The sequence below is a fragment of the Emydura macquarii genome, unplaced genomic scaffold (genome assembly GCF_026122565.2).
Source record: "Emydura macquarii macquarii isolate MOO-44397 ecotype Brisbane River unplaced genomic scaffold, CSIRO-AGI_Emac_v2 contig_3343, whole genome shotgun sequence".
Lineage (NCBI taxonomy): Eukaryota > Metazoa > Chordata > Testudines > Chelidae > Emydura > Emydura macquarii.
Window position 1 is genome coordinate 103,327 of NW_027133480.1, and position 26,114 is coordinate 129,440.

The following is a 26,114-nucleotide window of genomic DNA, read 5'->3' on the forward strand; positions in this document are numbered from 1 at the left end:
AATAGAAGCAAGTTCAGAGCGTGTTAACTCTTTGAACAATCATTTACCATGAAGGACTGAAGGGCACTGCACTTTTACAGGGTATGGGTGGGGTAGGGAATAGAACTGAGCCCCACCTTGAAGCCTTCCTCCTTTTGTTTTTTTACTCCTGGACTTCCTCAGGAGTTCTGACTTAGAGCCTGAACACTGCTCCCTCTAGAACTTAATACTATGGGAGAGTCAGCAAGAACTGTTCGTTCTTAGCAATGGAAGGGGCTTCTTCTCTCCTTTCCTGTTGCCAATCCTGGTCTAATCGCTTTTGTCATGCTACAATAGAGTTTTTGTTCAAGAAATGAATAAACACTGGCGATGGACAGGAATGGAAAGAACTACCTTGGCCCTGACGATACAGGATTACTCTTTACTGCATGTTTTGCTCTGTTTTACACAATTTTTTTGAATGCTCTACACAACAGGAGTGGGTGGGTGAGATTCTGTGGCCTGCAATGTGCAGGAGGTCAGATTAGATGATCATATCGGTCCCTTCTGGCCTTAGAGTCTGAGTCTATGAGTACATCTTCACTGATGGCAGCGAATTCGCTGATGTCAGATCGATCTATCCGGATCGATTGAGCAGTCAGTGAAGACCTGCTCAATCGATCCGAAAGTCGACTTGTTAAAACCCCCCTCAAGTGGCACAGCGCAGTGAAGACGCTGTGCACAATGGAAGTTAAGAAGTCGATGGGAGTTACGCAAGCTACTCTGTGTAGCTTGTGTAACTTCCATCGACTGCCCCCAAATTTTAAGATAAGTATAGACCAGGCCTATGACTTCACCCTGTCCTTTGCTGAGGCTATGCCATGTGTATTCACCTAATACTGTTCCTTGTTATTCCTAAGTATGTCTTTGCCCTCTTCAGATACTTGTACATAGTTATGTTTCTCCCCTCATTCCATTTAGTAATATAGCTAAACTATACCTCTGTTCTTTTACCTTTTTTGTCAGTCAGTCACTTCCTCCATCCCTTTAATCATTTGTGTTTTACTTGAATTTACACTAGTTTGCCAACATTTTTCTGACCTTGAGGTTCCTTGAACTGAATAAACTATTAGTTCTGGTGAATACTGAAGTTGGAAACAGAGATTGGCTATGATGGTCCTGCTCTGCCTTACACTCTCTTGCAACTCCAGTTGCAAGAATCACTCAGCTTCATAGGTCTATTCTTTCCAATCCTAAAAAATGTTTAGATAAATAATGTTAATATATGTTCTTGGGGTTTAGGGTAGACTTTTGGTATTTACATTAATGAATTCAGTAATTTGATATACAGTGAATACCAAGCATCCAGTTTGGATGGGATCCAAACCCCACTGGAGTCTTTCCATAACGTTCAATGAGCTTTGTAGGGCCTCATCCTGCATGCACATGCAACTAGTCTCCACTGAAGTTGATGGAACTGTTTGCATGAGTAAAACCTGCTCTTGTGAGTAGCTGTAAGACCTACACGGTTTTCAAAAAGAATAAATTAATCATCATTAGAAAGTGTTTTTATTCATATCTTACAAAACAAAGCTCCACAAGATGAACTACACTAGATATAGTCGTTATTTCAGAATTACTTTGTTTTCTAAAAACAGCATCACTACACGATAGAACTTGTTTTACAACTAACTCAAGTCTCATCTTTTGCATACAAAATATGCTCTTTACATTGAAACACACATTATTAACAAAGCAGGAACTAGAAGCACATATGCTAAGATTGCTCAGTGAAATATGCCTCAGCAGGGAATTGTTTTTTCTGCAACATAACGTGTGTTGGCTATGTATTTTCACAGAAACTTAAACTGATGGGAAACTTGCCAATGACATTCCCTTTGTCAAGGAAAAAAAATCCGTAACAAAAGCATGTCCAACATAGCTCAAATTCTGCTATGAAACAATGTCAGAACATGTCTTTTCCAGCATTGTGAGCTGTATGTTAAAATACAAATAAAATTTTATGCGCTAAAGTTTGAAGCTAAACACTGCATTTGCAAAAATCAAATATTATTGTTAGTTGGTTCACAGTTGGTTTATTTTAAATATTAACTAAGACCATTAATCTCCTACCAACATCTTCAATCCAATATTTGAATGGTCACTGAACAGAAAATCCTCAGAATCAGACATCTGTGCTGAGTATGATAAATCGTGCATGTTAAAAGTTGTCCAACAGATGTATAAAATTCCGTAACAAAAAAAGAAGTCACACAAAGATAATGTTTTCCAAATATAGAACTTAAGCTGTGGAAAAGTTTCAACTCATATCCTGAACTGTCCTTGTTAATACAAGTTAAAAGCTAAACAGCTCCTTATAAAATGTTATAAGGATTTGTTTTTAAAGTTAGTGCAGATTCGCACATTTAGAATTCAGTATGAAACAGTTTTACTAATATAGGGCTGATCCTACAAATCCTTACTGACAAGTATTTCCTATTGACTTTGTAAGAATAAGGTCTACTTGTAAGAATAAAAGTTTCCAGGATCACGTCCTTAAACAGCTTTGCAATATTAACTGTGCTCTTTATTTTAAATTCTAGTAAAATATTAGAATATATACAATTTTAGTACAAAATTATTAAAATGGTAGTTTTTCATAATAAAACTGAAAATGCGCCTTCCAAACATACTCAGTAGTCAGAAGGAAATAAGTGTAATCAAGTCACTGTTTGGCACAACAGAAAACATAGTAATATGCTTTTTATTTTTAAACAACCTAAGGTCCCAATCCTGAAAATGAGCCTGCCTGGAGTATCAGTGAAGTCAATGGAGTCCACCCCACAGATCTTGTTATAGGATCAGAGCTTGAATGCCAAATCCTGCTCTCTGAGTATTGGCGTTCCAGACAATGGGACTTACTTGCATGAAACAATCTGTATCTGCTATAACTGTTATACATTTTTAAGAGTTAAAGCTTGAATTTTTTTTTTTTTAAGTTTCCTTGGGTACTTTGCTAAAGAATCAATAATTTACCATTATCCAATAGCATCAAAGTGCGCTATAGCAGGGTTCACAAGTTTTCAAAATTGTATACTACCTTTTATTACTCCCCCACTATTTATCAGGGTCATGTGGATCATTTCCCAGCTTCCAATGAAGGCCTCCTTTGCAATTGGTTAGGCAGGCTTCCTCTTATTCCTAGCTACTTTTGTGGGTATCCTGGCTCTTCTTTGTGGTTCATGGACCAAGTTGGGAACCATTTTGCTAGAGTTTCAAGGCATGTTTTCTATATACATGTTGATTCAACTACTGGTTGAATGGTTACAGGGATTACCAAAGAAAGTTCTAGACCTAAGGATCAGATCAAGAATAATAAAGGGAGAATAAAACTCTTTAAAAATCTGTAGGATTTGGAATTCTGGTTTTGCCATTGACGTCAAAGGGAGTGGGGCTCATATACACATTTTTTCTATATTTTCAATAGCAAGAAGTTGTGATTGATTTGCAACTTCTACTACCCAGTATGAAGAATTGTGTGTGACAAGTGCCTCTATAATTCCAGCTGAGTCTATCTGGTTAAATCCTAAACATGTAGATTTAATGGCTTCCCCAAAGTTCCGAAAGCCTCAAGAAAAAACAACTAGTTTGGGTTATTTGGTATAGCATAGTATCAAATATTTTCCTTTTGGGGTTTGCAGGGGAAAAATTAAGTCAGACAACTACTAGTTTTTCTAATAGTCTTTAACAGTAACAATTGCATTTAAATACAATACTCATGCTTCAGTTGATTAGATTGAACCATGAAGTATGCAGATATTTGACCAATAAAATTACCTATTCAGAATGTATTTTTTCCATACTATTGTTTGTACAAAAACCTCAGTTTACAGAGCCTGTAAAAGAGCAACAGCTTCCCATCAACTAGATTACAATTCATTCAGCATTTAGTGCAATCCTCAAAATGAAAATAGACATTCAAGTGTGTGATTCCAGATCTTTAGGTCTCAGTTTATGCACAAGTATGGTGTAACTGGAGTTGTTCTGTTTGTGAAGTATAAGTTTAAAAAATAAAAAGCAATTCTAAAAAATTTGTCAATTTTGATTACATTAAAGTTTATAGTAGATAAACCAATATATTTAAGTTTAATTACGCAGAGAGTTATTAAAGGCTTTATATAAAAGCCCACTGAAGTCAATGGATTTTGGATCAAGACAGGAAGTTTCATTTCTGATGTTAACTAGTGATCTATTGTAAAGACCAATCCTGCATGGGCAGGGGGTGAATTGTATGGCCTAATATAGCCTCCTTCTATCTCTAACTTCTGCAATCATATGTTATTACACTCAATCAGCCACCATAAAATTACATACCTACACGAATCATTGGCTATTGTAAGGATAAAAAAAAGTTTTATGCTAGACAAATTTGCAAAGCCATGCACTCAAGTCCCAAATTTCTAATTAAATAATGGAGTGAAAGAAAGGAAATCTCAATACCAAAACTTTTCTGACAAAGCCTATTCTCCAAGGGCCTGATCTAAAAGCCTACTGAAGTAAATAAGTCTTTCAATTGACTTCAATAGATTTTGGATCTTGCTCCAGGACAACACAAGTTTTTGGACAGACCCCTACATCTGACATTCAGATGTCCCCTGGGGCAAAATCCCCCAAAATCTTAAGGAAGTATATTTTGTACCTATTGTCCACAAAACACTCACTCTTATGTGTATGTTCACTTGTGTAGTAAAAAAATAAACATAAAACTTGTCTTGCAGCAAGTAGTAAAAAACTAAAATAAAGTCAAAGTGCATGTCAAAATACTGAGGAAAATTAAGAGTTATTCACTTTTTTGAAACAGGACAAATTCAGGTGTTGTAATACCTAGCACTTTCATGGAACTTTGCTAGGATGTTTTATTCAGACTATATTAAAGTGCCCAGCCATTAGACCAGATGCTTTTACAATGATTAAGATTTACAATATAAAAAATAAAGTTCATCCATGCATACAGTGGACGGCATGTACATCTTCAGATAGTATTTGCCAGCCACAGTATTAATCACAACCCCACACTGTAGCCACCCATATTCTTCTGCCTACCTTCTCTCAAAAACAGTGGAGGGAAAAAAATAGCCTTTCAAGAAGGTCCAGAAGGTTAACAAACCCAGGCTCCAACAGACCAGGGACAAAGAGAATTCCATGTTAGCTGCAGTTTATATAGACTAGAATGTGTAACTTGCAAACGCATCGGCAATCTAGCAAGACAGTTACAATTCATTGTTTTTCTTTTAAAAAGTAATTAAAATATGGCCTGTTTTCAGTTTATTTATATATTCAATAACCTTTAAGTGGGAATGATTCAACTTATTTTAAAATGAAAAGAGTCTTCATGTAAAGCTCTAATTTCTATTTCTTTCTTAGCCTCTTTTACCAAAACCTCATTCATAATATATATATTTTAAAGGTGCCATCTAGTTTTCTTCATATCTACAATCTTTTTAAAAAAAAAAAAACTAGTCCTTTAAAACTGCTCTAGCACAGACTTTAGAATTCGCTAAAAATTTGATATCTTGATCAGATGAAACTGGCAAATTTTAAATTCAAATTTTATGTATGCATAAAAGTTTTCTTTAACTCACAGCAAAGATTTTATCCAGTTGGTAAGCAGTTAATTTATAAGCAGAAATATGGTTTCCATATTAGCCATACGTTTCATTGTATTAAAAACTTTTGCCATATTTTAGGTACCAAGATCTCGTTTAATATCTATCTGATGAATTCCAACCTATGTTTAAGGACACAATCTGGATTGGCATTGGTAGAATGTTTATCTGGATTTTAAGTTCAAGTAACTTAAATGTAACAAACATAAAACTTGTTATTGCATGCCAATCCTCAGCTTCTTTTTTTAATTTTAAAGATAACATAAAACTACCACCTCCATGACTCAACCATCCCTGGCATATTTTATGACCACATGGAAAGAATTTGCCTCCACTGTCAAGTTGTTTGTTAGATTTCTTATTGAGAATGAGCAAGGTCTTCTTCAGCAAGTATGAAACATATATTAAAAAAACTAAACAAAACCATGTTTTCAGTCAATGTTGGTTATGTTGACCTCTTGCAAAATGGCAAGCAAAGTCATACTTATTTTTACATTTGCACCCACAAATGTTGCACTGAAAAGGATTTTCAAACCCATGACATCCCATGTGAATAGTATAAAGAATATTGTCTGCAAAATACATGTCACAGTGCTGGCAGTGATGCAGAAGCTGAGGATCCTGAACTGGAAGGGTTGGAGCTGGGGTACTTGGCTGACTGTTACTTATGCTAGGAGTACTAGTATGGACACTGCGATCACTGCTTGGACCTGCCACTGGACTGTAGTTCCTTTGACTATGTGGGGGCCGAGGATCCGGGCTAGTAGGAGATGAACTCTGAGGAATGTTTGTTGACACAGATGAAACTACTGCTGGAGCAGTAGGCTGCTGTATCATAAAAGGCTTTTCATCTTGGCATGGTACAACATCAGGAGACACTGGGTTTTGGTTTTCAGGTGGCAAGCTAGACAACTGTCCTGCTAATGTTGATAGCTGATTTAATGGATTGTCTACCATAAGGTCTTGTGGATCTCTTGGCAGGCCACCGGTCTGTGTTGTTTTTGTCATGCTCTCATATGCTTCAGTCTGAATATTTGGGATTTCATGGGTGAAATCATTAAGGTAGTCTGGTTTCTGAACTACCATGGAAGGTGGGCTCAGATTAATTAATGATCTTCTGCTATATCCCAGATTGCTGGTCTTCTTCTGCAAAACCCCCCACATTTTCTTGCTGCTCAGGGAAGACCTTGTGCCTTTTATAGGTACCATTTTATGCTTGCGTCTACGATGATGAGACAAGTTACTTCTGTCACTGCAGCGGAAGGAACACAATTCACATTTATATGGTTTTTCACCAGTATGTGATCGCATGTGCGCTTCCAGATGACGTTCGTAGGCTGATGCAAATGGACATAAATGGCATCTGTGCGGCTTTTCACCTGAAAGAGAGAGAGAAAATTATAGTGTAACAATTTATGTATGTTCACACAAAACAGCCTTACAGAACATGGAAGAGGAGTAAATGGTTGTGGGGGCTACTAACTGAATAGAGCAATTCACTTTTTAAAATCAGCAGTTCAAATCCAGTCCAATTCACTGCTGCTAATAGAAGGCTATTACCCTCTCTGATGGCTGTTGGGTGTCACAAGAGAAATGAGTTTGGAGGTCTCATCCTTTTCTCAGTGGGCAAGTGTAAACAATAGAAAAGCCACCACTATTACTACAATTGGCACTAAGTGGGGCTCTTGTTGGAAATCTCAGTAATGGTGCCAAGATATGAATGGTATGCAGTCTGAATAATACTCTCTCACCTCTAGAGATGCTCTGTCCAAAACAGGTTTGATGCATGCAGGCAGGACAACATGGCAAAGCTTGCACAATTACCTGCCATAGTTATTTGTTTTATGGATAACTATGCTTTAGACTGAGGGCTGCAGCTTTATCAGTCTGACATTTTGCAAACACCTTGATGGCTTCCAAATTTTAGTTTAAAGAAATATCTGTATTTAAGAAAAATATATGATTAGCAGGACAAGAGAATTCTCACAAAGAACAGGTTTTAGGACCCTCTGGTTAAATAAAAAAAGTAAACCTGTAGAGCTGAGTGCTATGTCATGGAGGTGCAACTCTCAAGACACCTCTAACATGCCGCTCCCACCTTCATGGAGCAGAACTGCATTAGTTATGCTGTATGGGGAGGTTCTATATCCAGGAGACTGGAGCTAGATATTGGCTTTTTTAATGATGCCAGCTGAGCTCTTGTAGAATACCAGATACCATTTAGGCTCTATCCTCACTAATGCATTTAAAGAGTTTGAAAAACAATTTTCAAACATGAATGTTTTACAGGTAAACACATTCATAACAGTACAGGCTGCACCTGTAATCTTCCTTTAAGCTAGAGAGAGATCCTTCAAGGTTGTTTAGACAAACTATTCATTTAACCCAGCATGTTTCAAAAGTCCAAAGGTTTAGTGCTTTGTGTTCTGGGAATTAAAACTCAAGATTTATGCTTGTACAGAGGCTTAATGCCATGCTGATAGTACTGGTATCCTTAACTTCATACCTAGAATTACAGAATAGCTTCCAGATAGGTGCTGTTCATTAAATCTTCTTCAAAAGGATATAACAGACTCCAGGAGTGGAGTGTGACCTCTCTCTCCTTTGCTCTAGAGAGAATAGCCTTAACCTTCTCCCCAAAGAAGTTTCCACCATCACACAGCAGATTTCCAAACTGACTTTCAAAAGGAATTAAGTGTCTGCGGGCATCTACTATGAAGACCATTGATCTTGCTGTCATACAAGATTGTAGGGTGCATGCATCTGCTGCTGAGCTATCAAAGATGAGAATTTTATGATCATGTTTCTCCTAGGGGATATTTGGTTTTCTGCCAAAGCTCAAACCAGTATTTGCTCATGTAGGACTGGTAGATCCTTATATAGAAAAATTGGGAAACTTTCCAGTGACTTATTGCTAAGTATCACAGCTTGGGACACTGAACTGTGGTTCTCTCTCCCCCCACCAGCCTCAGAAGAGAAGCACAAGGGAAAAAAATGGCAGATCTTGGTGCAAGGTACAGTGCTATTTTTTCAGAGGCTGGCACGTGTCTGTCAACTGGGACCTGATATCTCTGTAACAGCATACCATTTATACCAAGATTAAGCAAACAATCGTACTAAGATAGGAGGGAACACTGAGTCCTGGAATGCCACCCAGGAGAGGCAATTTAACAGCTTTAGAATAACAAAGTTATGGGTGCTTCCAGGATGAAATGGAAGCATGGTGGAAGGGAGTGAGACTCTATTATAACTTGTGCGTTTTGAAGAATGGATTTTTCAGTTTACTAACTGATCTTTAGTGTTCAAAAATTCCTTCACTATCATTTTAGACAATGCTTTTCTTGTGTAATTGGCCTATAAGCAGATATTTAATCATCTACTAGTAATAAAATATAATTTCATATACTAGTGTAAGTATAATATTTTCTTGATGTATAATTAGTTTGTGATTGAGATGCTCACAATTGAAAGAGCTATTCTATTAGGCCCCAAAATCCTGCCAACACTAATGCATGTGCTACAGTACCTTTTAAAAACGTAAAGAAAAGTCTTCCAAAAAAACAAACAAAAAAAAACCCGACTTAACTTTTATCAATTGTAAGCAGCCATCACTATTACACTGCTTGAAGATATATACACATCTGCAAAACCTACATGTGAGTTAGTTCCATATACACAGAGCATTGTGCACAGAGGCCCTGAAACACTGCCCCACAGCAAAGTACTGTAGAATCCTTCATACCTGTGTGAATTCTGATATGCTCTATAAGCCGTGCTGTTCCTTTGCTGGCATAGTTGCAATATCGACACTTCAGCTTGCCATCAAATGTCCTTTCAAACCCATCCACTAACATTCCTGAGTTTTCATCCAGAGAAACTTCAACAGAAGGATGATCTAGTCCATTCTGATCACCATCTGCCCCAGCTATAAACAGTAAATGCAGTAGAGATTCTGACTCAGAATCACTGGGTTGTTGCTTTTTGTTACAGTGACACTAGTCCAAACTTGTTAGTTCCTTATTCCCCTAGCCCTCCCTCCCCCACCCAAAAAGATAAACTAATGAGAAATAAATTTTGATGAAAAAAGATGTGTTTTTGGAAAAAGCTTCCCCCAGAAGGTGCTACAGCTTTACAGACTAGTATAGTAACCTTTATAATAAGTGTGCTAAAATGCAAACATCAGCACAATCATTCTCCCCCAAAAACTGGAATACTTGACAGCACTGAAGAGAGCCTACCTCCCTGAAGAGCATCTGCTTCTTTGTCCCCACTAACAGATCCAGAAATCATATTTACGTGGTGTGTCTGTTGAGTAAGATATTCCTGAAAATCTTTTACGAAGTCCAGAGGTTCTGGTTTCTTTTCACCCATATTCACACTTTGAGTTTACAATAACTTGTGCCTAAAAAAATAAATTAGAACCAGAGCACATTTCACTGAAATTGGGAAAAAAAAAATTCACATTTACAGAAAACATTGTAAATCAAGTATTGCATCTCTATAGTCTTGTTAAATAAAATGCATATGGTCAAAAGTAGAATATACACATGAATGAACAATCATAAGAATATTCTTGTTGGAATCTTTACAGCAGCTCACGTTATTTAAAGACGTCAGATATTCACAGTTGAGCAGATAGTTCTGAGCAACAGAATTATAAATACTATTTTAAATTTAATAAAATAATGTAATAAGTTAATTTAGTTGTCTGTGTGGACACGAATGAAATTTAATCTAATCTTACCATTCAGTTTAGAAATATTTATTGCATAATCTGCATAAAGGTTTAGATTAAAAATGTTTTTTCAAATGCCAAATGATTTTTTTCTTTAATGCTGAGATTTGAAATCTTAGCATGGAAGGAAATTTATTGTAAAGAAGAGATTCCTTGCATTGACACTTTTATACTGTAATTCTTCTATTACTTAGAATTTTATGTTCAGAAATAAGATTACTCATGGATTTAAAATTAGGCATATGGCTTAAATATCTTATTGAATCAGGGCTTGAAATAATGAACCATAACTATGCACATTCAAGATTGCACAGCACTTTCAAAATTGTCAAGAATGTTAATTAGCATCTGTTAAGGAAAACTATATTCTGATTCATTCAAGTTTCAAATCAACAACTGAGGGAAACAGATTTTAGTTCAGACTAGAGGATGAGAAATTCTGTTCAAGTGTCTAATTGTGTGCAAGGCCATGCATTTTTTGTTGGTGTTCTAAAATCGTAGAGGGAACTCATTCATTAAAAAAGCTCTCATTACAAAACATAGCATTTCATCCTAAATCATGTGATTTCAAAGTGGTACTGAAACCATTACAGTACTATCACGTTCTTAAAATATGAAATAACTTAGGTACCTTGTCTCTGGCAACAAAAGTATTTGACTATTTTCTAAAAAAACTCATTTCACATCCAGTTGAAGTAAGTGACTCTACCAGTCTACTCATCTGTAAATTGGACATAAAAACCTACCTATTTTACAGTGGTTTTGTGAGACTAAAGATAACTGATTATTTTACTGCCTTAGATGACTAAAAAAAAATTAATGTAAATTAAAGAAATTAATCTGTGTAAAAATATCTGAAAAGACTTCAAAAATCTTTACTGACATGAACTGAGCAACTCTGCAATGCCTAAGGCTACCATTTTATTGATTATTCCAGTAGAAAACAGAGCTGAATGACATGTATCATGACCGGAAAATCAAAGCTGCAGCCAGAGACAGGAACACAGGAAGAGATTTCTACAGCTATTTTAGCTAAGTTCTTTAGTTTTCCTTTTGTTTTTTGAAGGAGTACATGATTTGTACCTGAATTTTAGTTTCTTGCTAAGTAGAAAACATACTCCAACCTGTACTCCCAGTAGGTCAGACAGAAAGCAAGGGAGGAGCACAGCTGCCCCACTTTCCCTGGAACAAAAGATAAACAAAATCATTAGTCTGTCAAACTTACGTTTTCCGATTTCTTAATCAAATCTTTTTGGCTTCTTGCTTAACTTTCAGAAGAAAGGCTCCACTGCAACAAATAAAATTAATAGCAGTTCAATTAATTCATTACATGGACTACATTTCCAGAAGGAGATCCTTTCATGGACCCCAACCATTCCTAATCCCTCAAGCTGTATCGGGCTTTCAAATATTTCATTCTGCAGACAACCTGTAGTGATCCACAGAACAATTTTTTTGGGAACCACTTTTCTGTAGGACAGGCAACTGGAAAACACACTCAAATAATGTTGATTGGCAGTGGTGGGAAGAAGGCTTGCAGGAGCAATCCTGCATAATTCTCATAGACTTTAAGGTCAGAAGGGACCAATATGATCATCTAGTCTGACCTCCTGCACAACGCAGGCCACAGACTCTCACGCATCCACTCCTGTAATAGACCCTTGACCTATGACTGAGTTATTAAAGTCCTCAAATCAGCCACAAAATTTGAGTTTAATATTTTGCATAGGACATGGAGTTTCATTAGACTGCATTATCTTTCAGTAATAAAAAAAATATTCACCATAAGTCATTTGTCACTCTCTCTTTTCCAGTACCACCATTGTAAACGACCAGACTTTCCTAGGGCTTTGACTTGCAATGACTTTAAGATGGAAGATAAGATGCAGTCTGAAAAGGGGATAGTTTCAAACAGATGTTTCAATTGCTGCAAATTATGATCACAGAAATCATTAATATCTACATTTTCAATTGGCAAATCCTTTCATTTTATACTAATGATCACAGTTTCATTAGATGATCTGCAAAAATCCAGTACAAAACTCCAGATCACTACTAGTCACTTACATAGTGCTTTACTAACATTAGTTGACTAACAAATTACTTAACCTAAGAGGTTTAATTCAGCACATACTACTAGTTATCAGGATCCTGGTTTTCTGCAGACTATCTTTAGAAAGATGAACCTTTCTTTCACAATGATGCTTGCACTAAACAATATAGTGTTAGTGCAACATGCTACTGTACTGTTGAGCCCAGTTAGATACACCAGTTAAGTTACTTGCTACTGGTCTTTTTAGTGGCAACACACTAAACCCCTAAAATAAGGAGTCTCTCCTATACCACATTGCTACAGTGGTATCCAACCTGTGGTCCTTGAAGGCAACTTAAGAAAATTTGTATTTAAATGTGAATTGAAAATATGTTCTCTAAGAAGCACTTCCAGAACAGAAGTGTTTTGAACAAAACCCACCACTACAGGAGCAGGTTTCACCTGCCCAAATGCTTCTCCTGAAACTTCAGGAGCAGCTCTGATGTGAGCAGATGAGTATCTGCTGCATTTCAGGAATGGTATAAGAGAAGAAGCCTAGGTTGCACCATTCTCTGCTTACAGGCCAAGATGTAGGAGTCTCAGAGAGTGGAATGGGAGCTCAATCAGCTCTGCTTTAACTTAGAGAAATGCCCAGCGAAGGATGTTTCCTCACACTCACACAGGGGCAGTCAGGGAAAGGAGGAAAAAGAGAAGCTGAGACCCAGCCACCAGTTATGTCTCCCTAATTCTCTCCCAGAGCTCAGATTAGAACCTTGGGGTTATTCTAACTTGCACCAGCTGTAAATGGTCCCCTAGGGACCATAAACCAGCTCAGGACTGCCAGAATGCAACACACTCCAGCTGCTTCCCCTACACAACATGCCCATAGCACCAGGGAGTATCAGGCTAGAAACACAGAATCTAGCTATTTCCTCCTGAGAGAATATGCCTCAAAAAAGTGTGTGGTCCCTTGACTTTTTTGAAATAACATGTTCAGGCTGAAATGCTGGACACCACTGCCGTACCAATTGGCTGATTCAGGAACAGCACTAATGAGCTTCAGTTCTCATTTGGAAGGACAGTCAACGAGACATATTTTTGGTGGTTAGCAGGAGCAAAGGAGAGGACCCTTGAAACGTCAAAGGAGGAGTGAAATAAGAGTTCTAACTTATCAATCCAAATCAATTCCACTTTGTCTTTTCCATTCCAGCACTGATGAAATACAGACTCAGAAATCCACCTCAAAGTATGTATCCTGTACATATAGAGGTAATTTCTCTTTGTAGACTTGTGGGATTTTTACATACTTTATTAAAATTAAGACCTTCCTAGAACTCAACTGTATAATAATTATACTTTAATAACTGTCACACTAATACCAGAGGGGTAGCCGTGTTAGTCTGTATACAGCAAAAACGAGAGTCCTGTAGCACTTTAAACACTAACAAATTTAATTTCTGCAGGCATAAGCTTTCGTGGGCTGTAACCTGCAGAAATTAAATTTGTTAGTCTTTAAAGTGCTACAGGACTCTCGTTGTGTTTACACTAATGCCACCTGAAGATAAAATGAAATTGATAGGCAAGGAAGACCACCAGGTAGCATTGGTTTGCAAATAAGTCAAAGGCGTTTCCCTACTTGACGTCTTTTTTCATTGTTAAAAATGATTTTCCCATCTTCCTTTGGCCATTGCTCAGCACGAGCCAACATTCCAATAGGTTATTTATTTCCTTGTTTATCACCATTGATTATTGGTAAGGATAAGATTGTCACGGAGATCGCTGAATCCACCCTTTCCACCTCAGCCCCTGGCAGTGGGGCAGGAGCTGTTAGCCGGTGAGAGGTCCATTGCCCCCAGCTGCCACAGGTGGCACTCAAAGCTGCCAGCCATGGAGCTCTGAGCTGCCATGGGCAGCAGGGGGACCCCAGAGCTCCAAGTTGCAGAACCGTTAGCGGCTGTGGGGGGGACCCCAGAGCTCTGAACAGCTGGCCACAGAGCTGTCAGTAACCATGGGCAACAGGTGCTGGATCCTGCGGCCTGCCGCAAAGCAGCTTGGGTGTCTCATTCCCCCCCATCGCCTTCAATCATCCCCCATCAGTTCCCCTCCCCCCCCCATTATTTTTAGTAAAAGTCACAGATAGTCACGGGCTTCCATGAATTTTTGTTTATTGCCCACAAGCTGTCCGTGACTTTTACTAAAAATAACCATGACAATCTTAACCTTAATTATTCGTATCAATCATGTCTACATAATTCTTGGAATAGGGGTTAACCAGTGGAGGTTTGTTACAATAAGCTTTGTCTGCTATTTTTGGAATCAGATACAGCAGCTGAAATTCAGCCCTGGAGTAAGTGGGTGCTGTTGTGACAATTGGGCCTCCAAATTTATCCAAATTGTGAGCTCAATGGTAAAAATATGTATAAATTCCTAAAATGTTACAATAACCTATATAACACAAAATGTTGATTGAAAAAAACAAAAGGAAGACAGAATAACTGAATTAGTCTAAATAAAAAGGCCAAGTTGATATGACTCAAGGACTGTGTTAAAATTATGCTTGTTAAAAACAGGAGACGTGGAGCCAGACATTAATAAGCCAAAATTGTTGTCAAATATTAGACCTAATTGGTGGACAAAATAATGAGGGGATGGGCTAGTCCACCATCACTCCCTTTTTTGGGTCCTTAAAAGAAAGATTTGTGGGGAAGTATGAAAGAACAAAAAGGACACGTGGAAAGAACAGACAGAGGCTACTGGAGCGAGCTTTACTTCACAGCTGCCAACCCCTAGTTTCCTGGGACCCTGGGCCTTCATCATCCTGACCCACTAGAGGTTTCCTGACCAGAATGGGCCAGAGAGAGGAACCTAGATGACATCACTACCCCTACCAGCTCCAGCAGAATCCTAAACATCACCTGGGATGACCATTATTACCATCTTTGATACCGTCTAAGAGACTGTCAAACAAAGGGGCTTCTCCTCTATGACTGGACTTTTAAAAACAGCAGCAGCAGCAACATCTCCAGCCCATCTCAACTAACATCTTCTCTTTTCCCTGAAAGGACAGTTATTACCATATTTTGATACCACCTAAGACACTATCAAACAAGAGGGGGTTTCTCCTTTTAAAAACACTCTTCTAAAGGGAAAGGGAACAAAAAACACTGTTAAAATGAAATCCTTATTTAATACTTTGCATTTCAAATGTTTTATCTGTTTTTCATTTATTTCTGTATCTTTAATAAAAGGTTTAAAAGATTGTTACTGGTATGTTTGCCATGGTGCTAAGCAAGCTGAGATCTCTGTATACTAAGTCCCAGACCTTGTAAAACTGTTTAATGATAGACAATGACTGAGTTATGTCAACCTCTGTAGCTCATTTATCCCATCTAAATTAATACAATACCCCTCTGTTGGCTTCCAAGGAGTGGTGCCCTTTTATGGCAGTGCTGAATATGGTCCTCTATTCTCTCTCCTGATCACTGTAAATTAACTCTTAGTACACCTTTACATAGCAATTTTGCCTACCCTCTTTCAGATGTCACCAGCTTCCTCTAGGTTTAAGTTAACTTGTGTTCCATTTGATGGTGGCTCCTGCAGTAAAACAAAGATACCAGATCATGCATTAAAAATGTAGGGTGGGGTGAGAAGTAGTTTAGATTCCAAAGACTGTCTCACCACGTTATAACTTTAAAGCATGTCAAATTTAGGGATTAAACCAGTGGTATGCAAATGAGGGGGAGCACCAGAGGTTCTGAAGAAGAGGGTGAGAAGAAACTTCACCCTTTTTTAAAAAAAACCCCATACAAATAAAAGCACAGACTGGTTTATTTTCTCCGATTTGGTAAGTTTAATAACTACAGTAGGCCTACTAAGCCTTTAGCATTCATTTTGATTCTCTAATTTTAAACTCTTAATGATTATTAATTGATATTGAAAGACAAACCGGCAACATATATAATAGCTGAGAGAAGAACCTCTTGAGTGAGTCAGATGCTCTAATACTAAACTGAATGAATGAATGGTCTCATCTCTGTGTTTCCCCTCCACCTTCCAGCATGAAAAAGTTTCAGATTACAAGTAATGCAAAAAAAACCCAGTTTCAGATCACAAATAATGGGGGGGAGAGGTGTTCAAATTCCATGAATGTTAAAGGGGGGAGGGTGCAACTGGAAAAGTTTACATACCACTGGATTAAACCAATCAATAATGCATATTAGAAAATTGGGTTTTGGGCTGGCTCAATAAGAATCAACATTAAAAAGAATCCTATTTTCACCAAAGAGTCTGTAGTAATGCTTTTTGCTCCAAGGGGAAAAAGTGCTTTGTGTGGTAATTTATACTGTGACATTTCAGTCTCAAAAAAACTCACACACAAGAATGAATACTGAAGAATGGAACTGGGAAAAGACAGAAGACATGACTTAGTGGTCTGACCATCATGTTTAAAATAACTCTATTCCCTAGTGCCACCATTTTGAATCTCAAAAGCCCTTCATCCTTCTGATGTACATAAATTCCCCCAAGCTCTAAGAACTAACTCAAACCTCACCATTTTCTGTTTCATGTACAAGGAACACTGCTTTGACAAACAGTATAACACATTTTTTTAAAATGCACAATGTTTCCGCTAGAGAGAGGAAAGACCCACAAGTGACAGATACTAGTCAGATCACGTATTAAAGATGCTCATAATGCAGCTATCAGTATCTGAGCAAAATAACTATTTTAGTGTATTTTTGGATGAGTCCTCAAACTAGCCTTGTGAAATTCTACTCATGTGGGGAATATATATATTTTTTAAATGCACCACCGTTCATCATGGAAAATGAAGTAGTAAGTTTTGTGCCTTAACTGGTAAATTATGATAATTTTGACAGGTTGTAAAAAATAATCTAAGATTACCAGCAGTCACAAAGAATCCCATAACACATTATTTAAGAACGGGAGGTTTGTTTCATTCATTGCTCTTGGTCAAAATTTTCCTTTATGTTCTCCATTGTTGAGTAGTGTGTTGGGCACTGCTTGGAACTCCCATTCACCCTAAAGCTAGCTGCATTTCAGCAGTGATGTATGCATTCTATAAAATGCTTTAGTATGAAAGCCTTACGTAAAACATTACTGAAGTCTTCCACAGTTCTCTTGAAGAAAAAATTCACACACATGCACAGCTGAGCCTTCTGGTTTGCTCCTACACTTCAGATATCATGGCTCTGAAATAGCTGTGACAGAGACAAGCAGTTTGAGCCTTTGACAGCAAGCAAACATACATATGGAGCTTCAAGTTTTCCTTCAGTGAGGTCTCAAAAGAACATGAGATCTGACACCATTTCAGCCTGCCATGCAACCATGGGCTTGGTATCTCAGAATGAAGGGATTTTTTCATAAAGGGAAAAACCAAACACCTCTGACCCCCAGTAATTGTTATTTGACTTATTCTATTACTTTCTTCCCCAAGGAGTGTGTGTGTGTGTGTGGAGAAAAATCAGGATCTAAAGCAGTCCCACATAATACCCAAGGTTTTAACACACAGTTTCATGATCAGAGACTTAATTCCTAACAAGAAGTTACTAGCAACTTTTCGAAGAGCTACCACCTGGCAGTCTTCAAAGTCTATGACACAAATGAGTCTTCATACAAAAGCCAAGAACCAGATTCTCCAAACCCCATTCAGAGCACTGCTTCCCACACCAATTGCCCAGTAGGAGCCAAACATGGAAGGAAAACAACACTATCACTGCAGAACTCAGTTAAGCAAACTTTAGTTGCTCCCAATTTAAAGAAAAGAGGATTCATAGCTGATGCATATCCATTCCCAAGGATGTGCTATGAACTCCATGCCAGTGAGAGCACTTCCCCAAAACTGTTCTCACATACCCATCACACATTCAATACCCATCACAGCCAGACTCGTTTGTGTCTGTTTAAGTTTTGCTAAAATTTAGAAAAACACGTCTGGAACCGTGCCAGGTGCATGGGCTGGGCACCCACCCTTGCTATCAGTTTCCAGAGAAAGAAACAGACACCCAGTTTCTAGAGGAAGGAGAAAACCCTCCTGGCCACCCCACCCCCCTTTAGCTCTGGGGTCAAAGAGCAGGGGCGCACCCCCACCCCCTGAGGCCAGGCAGACATCCCACCCACTCACCTGGCAGAGACAGCGCAGAGAGCAGGGAAAGTCCCCCACTCACCTAGGGGGAGAAGGGAAGATCTACAGCCCCCCCCGGGTCCACCTATGCGGGGGAGAAAGTTGTCACCGCTTCCTCTCTCGGTCCCAGCCCCTCTGCAGCCTCCTGCTCCCCAATGACAGTCCCCCACCCCACCCCGGTCCAGGGTGACGGAGACAAGGGAGCTAATCACAGGCGACGGCAGCCCCACAGGGGGTCCCCGCCAGCACGGCCATCCCGGGGGCTGAGGGTACTGGGCGGCTCTCTCCCACCCCCACAGCCCGGCTCCTGAGCTACGGGGTGAGACCATCACTCACCTCCCCTGCACCCCACGGCTCCCAACACCCACCGCGGCCGCCATGTTTGTTGTGTCTTCCATAGTAAGTAGCCCCGCCCGCCGCCCGGTTCCTCCTCACACCTCGCGAGACTAGCAGCGCCACAAATGGGTCTGTGCCAGAGCATGCGCAGTGCGCGCGCTTTCACCGTGGACTCGGCAGGGTGGGGGGCTGTGGAACGGTGGCTCCTGGGCGGCCCGAAAGGCGGGTGGGGCTGTCAGTGCGCCGCGAGCCAGCGGAGGCGAGTCGGCAACCGGAGCAGTAACATGGCGGCCGGCGCGCTGTGGCGGAGCGGCGTGAAGGTGAATCATGAACGTGAGGGGCTGGGAGCCCCCTTCATCAAGGAGGAACTTCGGGGTGCTGGGTCCTTATACAGAACTGGGGCTACCTCCCGACAGCCCCGGTCCCGAGCCCGCCCGCGCCCGCTCCCCCCGCCGCCAGCCCCGGTCCCGAGCCCGCCCGCTCCCCCCACCCCCGCGCCAGCCCCGGTCCCGAGCCCGCCCGCTCCCCCCACCCCCGCGCCAGCCCCGGTCCCGAGCCCGCCCGCTCCCCCCACCCCCGCGCCAGCCCCGGTCCCGAGCCCGTCCGCTCCCCCCCCCCCGCGCCAGCCCCGGTCCCGAGCCCGTCCGCGACCGCTCCCCCCCCCCGCGCCGGTCCCGAGCCCGTCCGCGACCGCTCCCCCCCCCCCGCGCCAGCCCCGGTCCCGAGCCCGTCCGCTCCCCCCCCCCCCCCCCCCGCGCCAGCCCCGGTCCCGAGCCCGTCCGCGACCGCTCCCCCCCCGCGCCGGTCCCGAGCCCGTCCGCGCCCGCTCCCCCCCGCCCCCGCGCCAGCCCCGGTCCCGAGCCCGTCCGCGCCCGCCCGCCACCCCCGGTCCCGAGCAAAGATAATTTGTCCCGGTCCTGACAAAGATCATTTTCTTAGCTTGTCACCTCCCCCCCCCCCCCCCTTTTTCCATTCCTTTACTGTCCTGCTTCTTCTCTAGTTAATGTTATAAAATACAATTATTGGACTTTTTGATATGTGCTAATTGAGTGGACTTAAGTTTCTCAGTTTGAAACAGATATTTTGAAGACTTTTTTTCTTCATTTTTTCATGTGTATTTAATAGTTACAGCTTCAATAATAGTTAGAGTTTAACTTTCAATCCTGTTTATAAAGTGAGCCTGTAACAGATGTAGTATGCTGTCATTAATCTAGCTTTCCATAGGAACATTAATAAGTAAAGAAATATTTATATGTTATGGGCATCCTCGGATAGTCTCAGTTTTTAGTAACTCCATCAAAATTTGAAACTGAAATCTGTTGTTATCTGAAAGAAACATTATTAGAATATTACAGCTACTTATAAAAAAAAAAAAAAGTTTGAATGCTAGAGAATCCATAGCTCTCCAAATATCCTTAAGTAATGTATGCTGTAATTATCACCCCTTCTGTCCTTACCCACCAATAATTTCTTTGCATCCATCTATAATGCTATCAAAATAACATATTTTATGCACACTTTCTATATGGATTACAAACCTTCCATTACTGTATTGTAAATGTAAACCTGCAAACTACCTTACAACCATGATATAGCCTGCATGCACAACCTATTCTTTGCTTCAGCTGTCTGTTAACATTTAGGTGCCTATTAACATGTCAAATTTTGCCACTTACATTCCACAGACACTATTTCAAATTTACCACTCCACTATAAAAAAAGAATTTACCTTCCAGTGGCTAGATCTCTGCTACCCCCTGATGTGACGAGTGCAGTATAGGTGGTTGGCAAGTGGGGATGTGGAGTCAGAGATAAGAATTTTTTACAGAACCTTTACTGTGAATTTCCTAATTTCAGCTCTTTGTGATGTCACATTTTGACATTCAAAAATAATCAGTCAGGTAAGGTTTATTACCAGTTGGCAGCCTGCTGCTTATCATTTTCATTACACCAACTCTAGGATTTAAAGTAATTAAATAGAAATATGTTTTTATATCATTGCATCTTTTCTGAAGTGTGTGCTCACTCTTAAAGTTATAAAATGGTAGATTACAGTTTATTTTGACAAGTTCCTCTATGACAGTGGTTCTCAATCTTTTTGGCTTGAGGGCCACAGATATCATTTTTACAACCATGAAGGGCCACCAGTCTCCACCAGCAGGCCCCCTCCACCCCCACCCCACCTGCAGCCCGATGGAAGGAGTTCCTCGCTGATCTCCCAACTCCCTGGCTGCAGCAGGGAAACGGCACACATCCTGTAGCCCTGTGTGCTCCAATTGGGTCCCTAGGCAGTGGCCCCCTTCTGCTGCCAGGGGGATGGAAGATCAGTGCACTCTTCGCTCTGGCTCCAGCAGGGACCCCAGCACCTTGGGAGCCAGGCAGAGTGCTCTACTCTCTGCTGGAGCCGGAGGAGAGGAGTGCTGATCTTCCATCCCTCTGGCTCCAGAAGGGACTTCGGTACCTATGGACTTAGGTGGAACACTTTGCTGTGCTCCCTGCTACAGCTACAGCCAGGGGGAGAGGAGTGCTGATCTCCCATCCCCTTGGCTGCAGCAAGGAGCTTGCACTGGTCTTTTAGCCCCCTGGAAACATGCTCCGCCTGGATCCTTAGGCAGCGGCTCCCTTCTGCAGCTAGCAAGAGCAGAGCCGTGGGCCACTTTGAAAGCCCCCATGGGCCACTTTTGGTCCCTGGGCCACAAGTTGGGAACCACTGCTCTATGATATCTCAGCTGTGCTGTAAATTCTAAAATTATTTTAGCCCCGTGTTTAATAATCTAATATGCATCAGAGCTGAATGATTTGGAAGATGGGGCTGCTGAACACTTAAGAACAAGGACAAAAATAAAAATATATTCAAGCTTTAATAAAAATAGAGTATTTGTACAACAGTCCATGCAGTTGCTAGCTAGATCAACTGATTGGTCTGAAGGCAAAGACACACATAATAGGGAATAGACTGTTATTGTAAGGAAACTTTTTAGAATTTAATACGATTGTTTTTAATGGAAATAAAATTTATTAAAATGTACAGCTGTTGATGTGAACAATCTAGCAGGCTTCTAATATTAGAAGTACTGAAAACAGATTCTAGCTGGTTGCTGCAATTTTCAAAACTGTTCATATTTTGAAAACAGTATTTTTGAATCTTTGTCAAAATAATAATATGTTTACTAATGTATAGAAAACTGACAGGGGAAAAAAGTAGTTTGTAGGATTGAGAGACATAGTCAGCTTGAATGGAAATTAAATTGGTTGAGCCTCTTTGCTCCAAGTGCTCAAAAATGTGAAATCGGTAGCATTGAAAATAATGAATTATATGTAACTGTATTTCCCTTTCAGTTACTAAATAGAGAATAAAAACAGTGGGTGAAAATGTTTATTCCTGTTTATAAATATTTGAACAATATTTTCTGTGTATCAAAATTGTTTTTTATAACTTTATTATTATTTGTCAACAGCTAAGAAGACACATACCAACGTACTTGGCTTCTTGGAAGGCTCCTTCTAGAGTCTTTAAATCATCCAAATCAGAAGCTATGGAAAACCTAGTCAATGATGGGGTAGTGTGTGCTCCACTTGACTCACTTACAGAAGAAGAGATGATGATGAAAGAAATGGGTAACTTGCTGTTCAAACTCTTAAAATGGAGCCTTCTGTGACTTGATGTCAGTGAAAAATTCAGTGTTAAATATTTGTAAAATATTGCTTTTTATTCCTTATTCATAGCTAAATTTTGAGACCAGTATGTTGATCCAAGTTTATTTGAAAACTTGAGTTCAAATTCTGTTTTAGGTCACAAGTGACTAGGGTGACCTAGCCCGTGCCACAACATCTGCCCTGATACTTTTAGCTTGCTAGTTCAAGCAGAGCTAGTGTGAGTCTGTACCCACACTGGAAATCCCACCTCCCAGTTGTAGTGTAGACATCTGTAAGGGTACTAGTATGTATAAAGGGCACACTGCAGGAATAAAAATCAGTATAGATGGGACCAAGATATTTCCACTCTGGAAGTTGTGTTGTGGTTCAGGCTTTAATACCTGACTACGCTTTTAAATGTAATATTGCAATGAAAGTGATGCTCTTCAGATTTGACAGCTTGGATCAAGCCCTTACAAAGTATCCTGTAAGTCACCAAATTAATTTTCAAACCTCATGGCTTGTTATGATTATCAAGGTACAAGATAACTTATGTGTGTTGTTGGTGTGTTGGGGAAGCACACACAGAGGGTGAAGTTAAAGTTACATTGCAGGGATTATTTGTATCTTGACTCTATATTTCCTCATTTTCAGAGGATTGAGCATAGTGAATTCAACATCCTGGAAAGGCACGTGGCACTACTGGGCAATCTTAACTCTGCATTAAGTTTTCGGGCAGTTGGGCTTGGGGTAATTTTGTTTTTGTTTCTTGGGGGCATTTCTAAAGTAATTTCTCATTACCCTCTTGTTCCAAAGCCCGGTTTTCCCTCTCCACTGCCCCTGGCTTCTTGGACATGGTTTCCTTGGTCACAGAAGGCACAGGATGCATTTTAGTTCCTTAACTGTCCATAATCATTTCATGTCCTATCTCTGCCTGTCCAGAAAACCCTGGTCCTCCCTTGACAGCCCTCCTCCCTATGGAACGGCATGACTAGGCAGAGGATGCAGGAACAGTACAGGGATACTATGGAGTGGGGGCTTGTTTTCAGAGAACAGAAATGGGGACAGTGGGGTTGATGGGTACTTGAGGGCAGAGCTAAAGCCTCCCCTAAGTTATGATATGGATACCTATTCGCTTAGAATTGGATCAAAATAGTTGTGACTGGGCCAGGGCCTGATCAGCTGAAGAAAGTAAATAGAAGAACTAGATTAAGCAAAAAACCTTCCAGTTATCATTTACCAGGTTCTTGTTCAACCAAAATAACACACACCAGCAAAGTATCTGGCCACATTCCCTGAAAGCATTTTTAAGTCTGTAAACTCTTAAAAAATACATATCTATCTAATCTGTATAAACCGAATAAAATAAATGGAGAGCTCTTATGTCTCCATGGCTTTCTGACATGACTTCTGGTCAGCAAAGTGCTTTCATATGAGAACTGTCAGAAATTTAAAAAGGGTCTGAGCTGTAAATAGGTAGTGTCCAATTATGTCAGCTCAAGGACTTGCATCTAGCTGAGACTGTTAAAACATCTTGCTGTGAATTAACCCAAAACCTCATATTGCTCTCTGGAACACTTGATCTTCCTTTCTGAGACACAACTGGGTTAGGGTATTCCATATCTGTGGAATCTCTCTGCATTGCCTTACTAAAAGTACTAAACCACTGACTCAGATATTATTGGCTAGAATACTTATATCCTTTCTTTTTCTTCATTATAGTGAAAAAATTTGCTCAAGACCGAATTGCACCTTTGGTAAAAACAATGGATGCAAATGCAAAAATGGATGTATCTGTACAGCAAGGACTATTTGAACAAGGGGTTTGCATATTTTATTATTTTAATTCAAGGGTTACATTATTATTAAATGTTACTGCCAGTTGTGCAACTTTTATTTTTTGTTTTAGATTAAGTAGTTTGAATGGATGTTAGCTTTTTCTGTTTTCAATCCTAAATTGGTGTGTAGTGAGAAATAACCGTTAAAAAAGTTTAAATGTTGGGTTTATTTCTGATATTTAAATTCTAACAAAATAAGATCAGAGTAGTCATGGTGATGAATCACATATGCATTAATAGCTCTGTATTTTGTTTTTTGTATGAGTAAATAATCCTATCTTGATCCCTATGCAGTGATTATTAGATGATTATTGTAGGCATTGCAGAGGGATCTGAAGAGATTTTACATTCTCTAGCTTGCACAAAAATATTTTAATTGCTTATTATCTGTCATTTTTTTCCCAGTAGTGAAAATATTTGAAAATCTTGTCAGCCTTGAGTTACTGTCTGATTATCTTCCCTCAACAGTTATATTTACATTCTCTCCCTTTTAGCTGATGAGTATTGAGCTTGTACCAGAGTACGGAGGAACTGGATCTACATTTTTTTCTACCATACTGGTGGTAGAGGAATTGGCCAAGGTTGACCCATCTGTAGCTCTCTTGTGTGAACTCCAGAATACAATAACCAATAAATTGTTCATTACATATGGAACAGAAGAACAAAAGAGAACTTATTTGCCCAGGCTGGCTAAAGATTTGGTGAGTTAAAGATGTCCTTTACTAAATTACATAATATTTTACATGATTTCATAATGTTAGTGTCAGTTTAGGGAATTAAATGATGCATTATATTCTAAGGCAATACCTTCATGTGCAAACATTGGAATGCTATTTGAGAACTGATATATATGTATATGGAGTGACATAGCTATGTCTCATTCATCTGGGGGAGTGGAGGGGGAAAATGAAAAATCTATTGCAAATTTTTCAGTAATTTGGGGCTGATTCTGCAGTCTTTTTGCACACAACTCCCATAGACATCTGTAGGAGTTACATATGTAAAAACTAGAGGATTGGGCTTTTAATTATTTCTCCTGCACCAAACTTTTCCAGGAACTTTTCACCATATTCATTAGCTTGCTAGCCTGTCTTTCATCAATTTGTACTGTTCCTTAATGGAACTTAACAATAAACAAGATTTAAAAAAGAGGCACAGTGTTTGGCACTGTGCGTGAGGGTTATGAATGATTATTATGTATTCATTAGCAACAGCAGAACAAAAAAGGTTGTTTTATATGGAATCTTCATGAATACACTTAAATGTATCTTTTTATTAGGACTCCTAAATAGAGTTGATAAGAATCTTGACTTGTTGTGAAAAAGAAGAACTTAAAAGCAGTGGACTTGAGGGATATGTATCAATGTAGTCACTCAGTAATACACTGTAATATGCAGAAAGCAATACTGTGGTGCTATGGAATAGTAGGAGCCCAGATAAGTGTCTCTGAGAACGTAATGAGTTGTAGTGCGATGCCCAGGCTATTGCTGCAGCTTAGTACCAAAATTAAATGGGAGTGTAGCTCATGTAAGGTTGGGTTGCGGCAACACATCAAGGTCAGCTTGACAATATTTTAAAAGCAAAACATTAGGCAGAAATTTGAGATTTTTTCACTTGTTTGTTAAAAAAAAAATATTTAGAATATTAGACTTTTTCAAGTATATGTAAGTCATGGCATTTATTTCATAAATATTCTAGTGCTCAGGACCCAGATCCTATAACCTGTACTTGCATTTTGTATCTTACTCTGTTACCCATTGATTTCAGT

General features: G+C 39.7%; 2 protein-coding genes across 5 annotated transcripts in view; one reads left to right on the forward strand and one right to left on the reverse strand.

The window, feature by feature from the left end:
- Positions 1-1,510: 1,510 nt before the first annotated feature.
- On the reverse strand, positions 1,511-18,921 carry IKZF5 (IKAROS family zinc finger 5). Of its 3 annotated transcripts, none has more exons than XM_067533386.1 (7): positions 18,873-18,921; positions 15,920-15,985; positions 12,143-12,249; positions 11,443-11,541; positions 9,863-10,026; positions 9,367-9,549; positions 1,511-7,003 (listed from the first exon to the last, which is right to left on the reverse strand). In XM_067533386.1, the coding sequence occupies exons 5-7, from the start codon at positions 9,993-9,995 to the stop codon at positions 6,060-6,062; spliced, it is 1,260 nt and encodes a 419-aa protein (XP_067389487.1). In that variant the 5' UTR covers positions 9,996-10,026; positions 11,443-11,541; positions 12,143-12,249; positions 15,920-15,985; positions 18,873-18,921; the 3' UTR covers positions 1,511-6,059. The 3 variants fall into 3 exon arrangements, with proteins under 3 accessions (XP_067389487.1, XP_067389488.1, XP_067389489.1); XM_067533387.1 differs by lacking the exon at positions 18,873-18,921 and adding an exon at positions 17,502-17,547; XM_067533388.1 differs by lacking the exons at positions 12,143-12,249; positions 18,873-18,921 and adding an exon at positions 17,502-17,535.
- Positions 18,922-19,064: 143 nt separating this feature from the next.
- ACADSB (acyl-CoA dehydrogenase short/branched chain) overlaps positions 19,065-26,114 on the forward strand; it is a 32,419-nt gene continuing 25,369 nt past the window's right edge. For both annotated transcript variants that reach the window (XM_067533465.1, XM_067533466.1), the window contains exons 1-4: positions 19,065-19,192; positions 22,331-22,490; positions 24,231-24,331; positions 24,841-25,047. In XM_067533465.1, the coding sequence (XP_067389566.1) occupies positions 19,157-19,192; positions 22,331-22,490; positions 24,231-24,331; positions 24,841-25,047 (504 nt within the window). In that variant the 5' untranslated portion in view covers positions 19,065-19,156. The remainder of the gene's footprint in view (positions 19,193-22,330; positions 22,491-24,230; positions 24,332-24,840; positions 25,048-26,114) is intronic.

Bases quoted from the DNA above. Each gene is read 5' to 3' on its own strand.
- IKZF5 (XM_067533386.1), bottom strand. From the start codon at position 9,995: ATGGGTGAAAAGAAACCAGAACCTCTGGACTTCGTAAAAGATTTTCAG. The intron at 9,550-9,862 runs GTAGGCTCTCTT...TACTGTTTATAG, and splicing joins AGCAGATGCTCTTCAGGGAG to CTGGGGCAGATGGTGATCAG. The intron at 7,004-9,366 runs GTATGAAGGATT...TCTCTCTTTCAG, and splicing joins GCATATCAGAATTCACACAG to GTGAAAAGCCGCACAGATGC.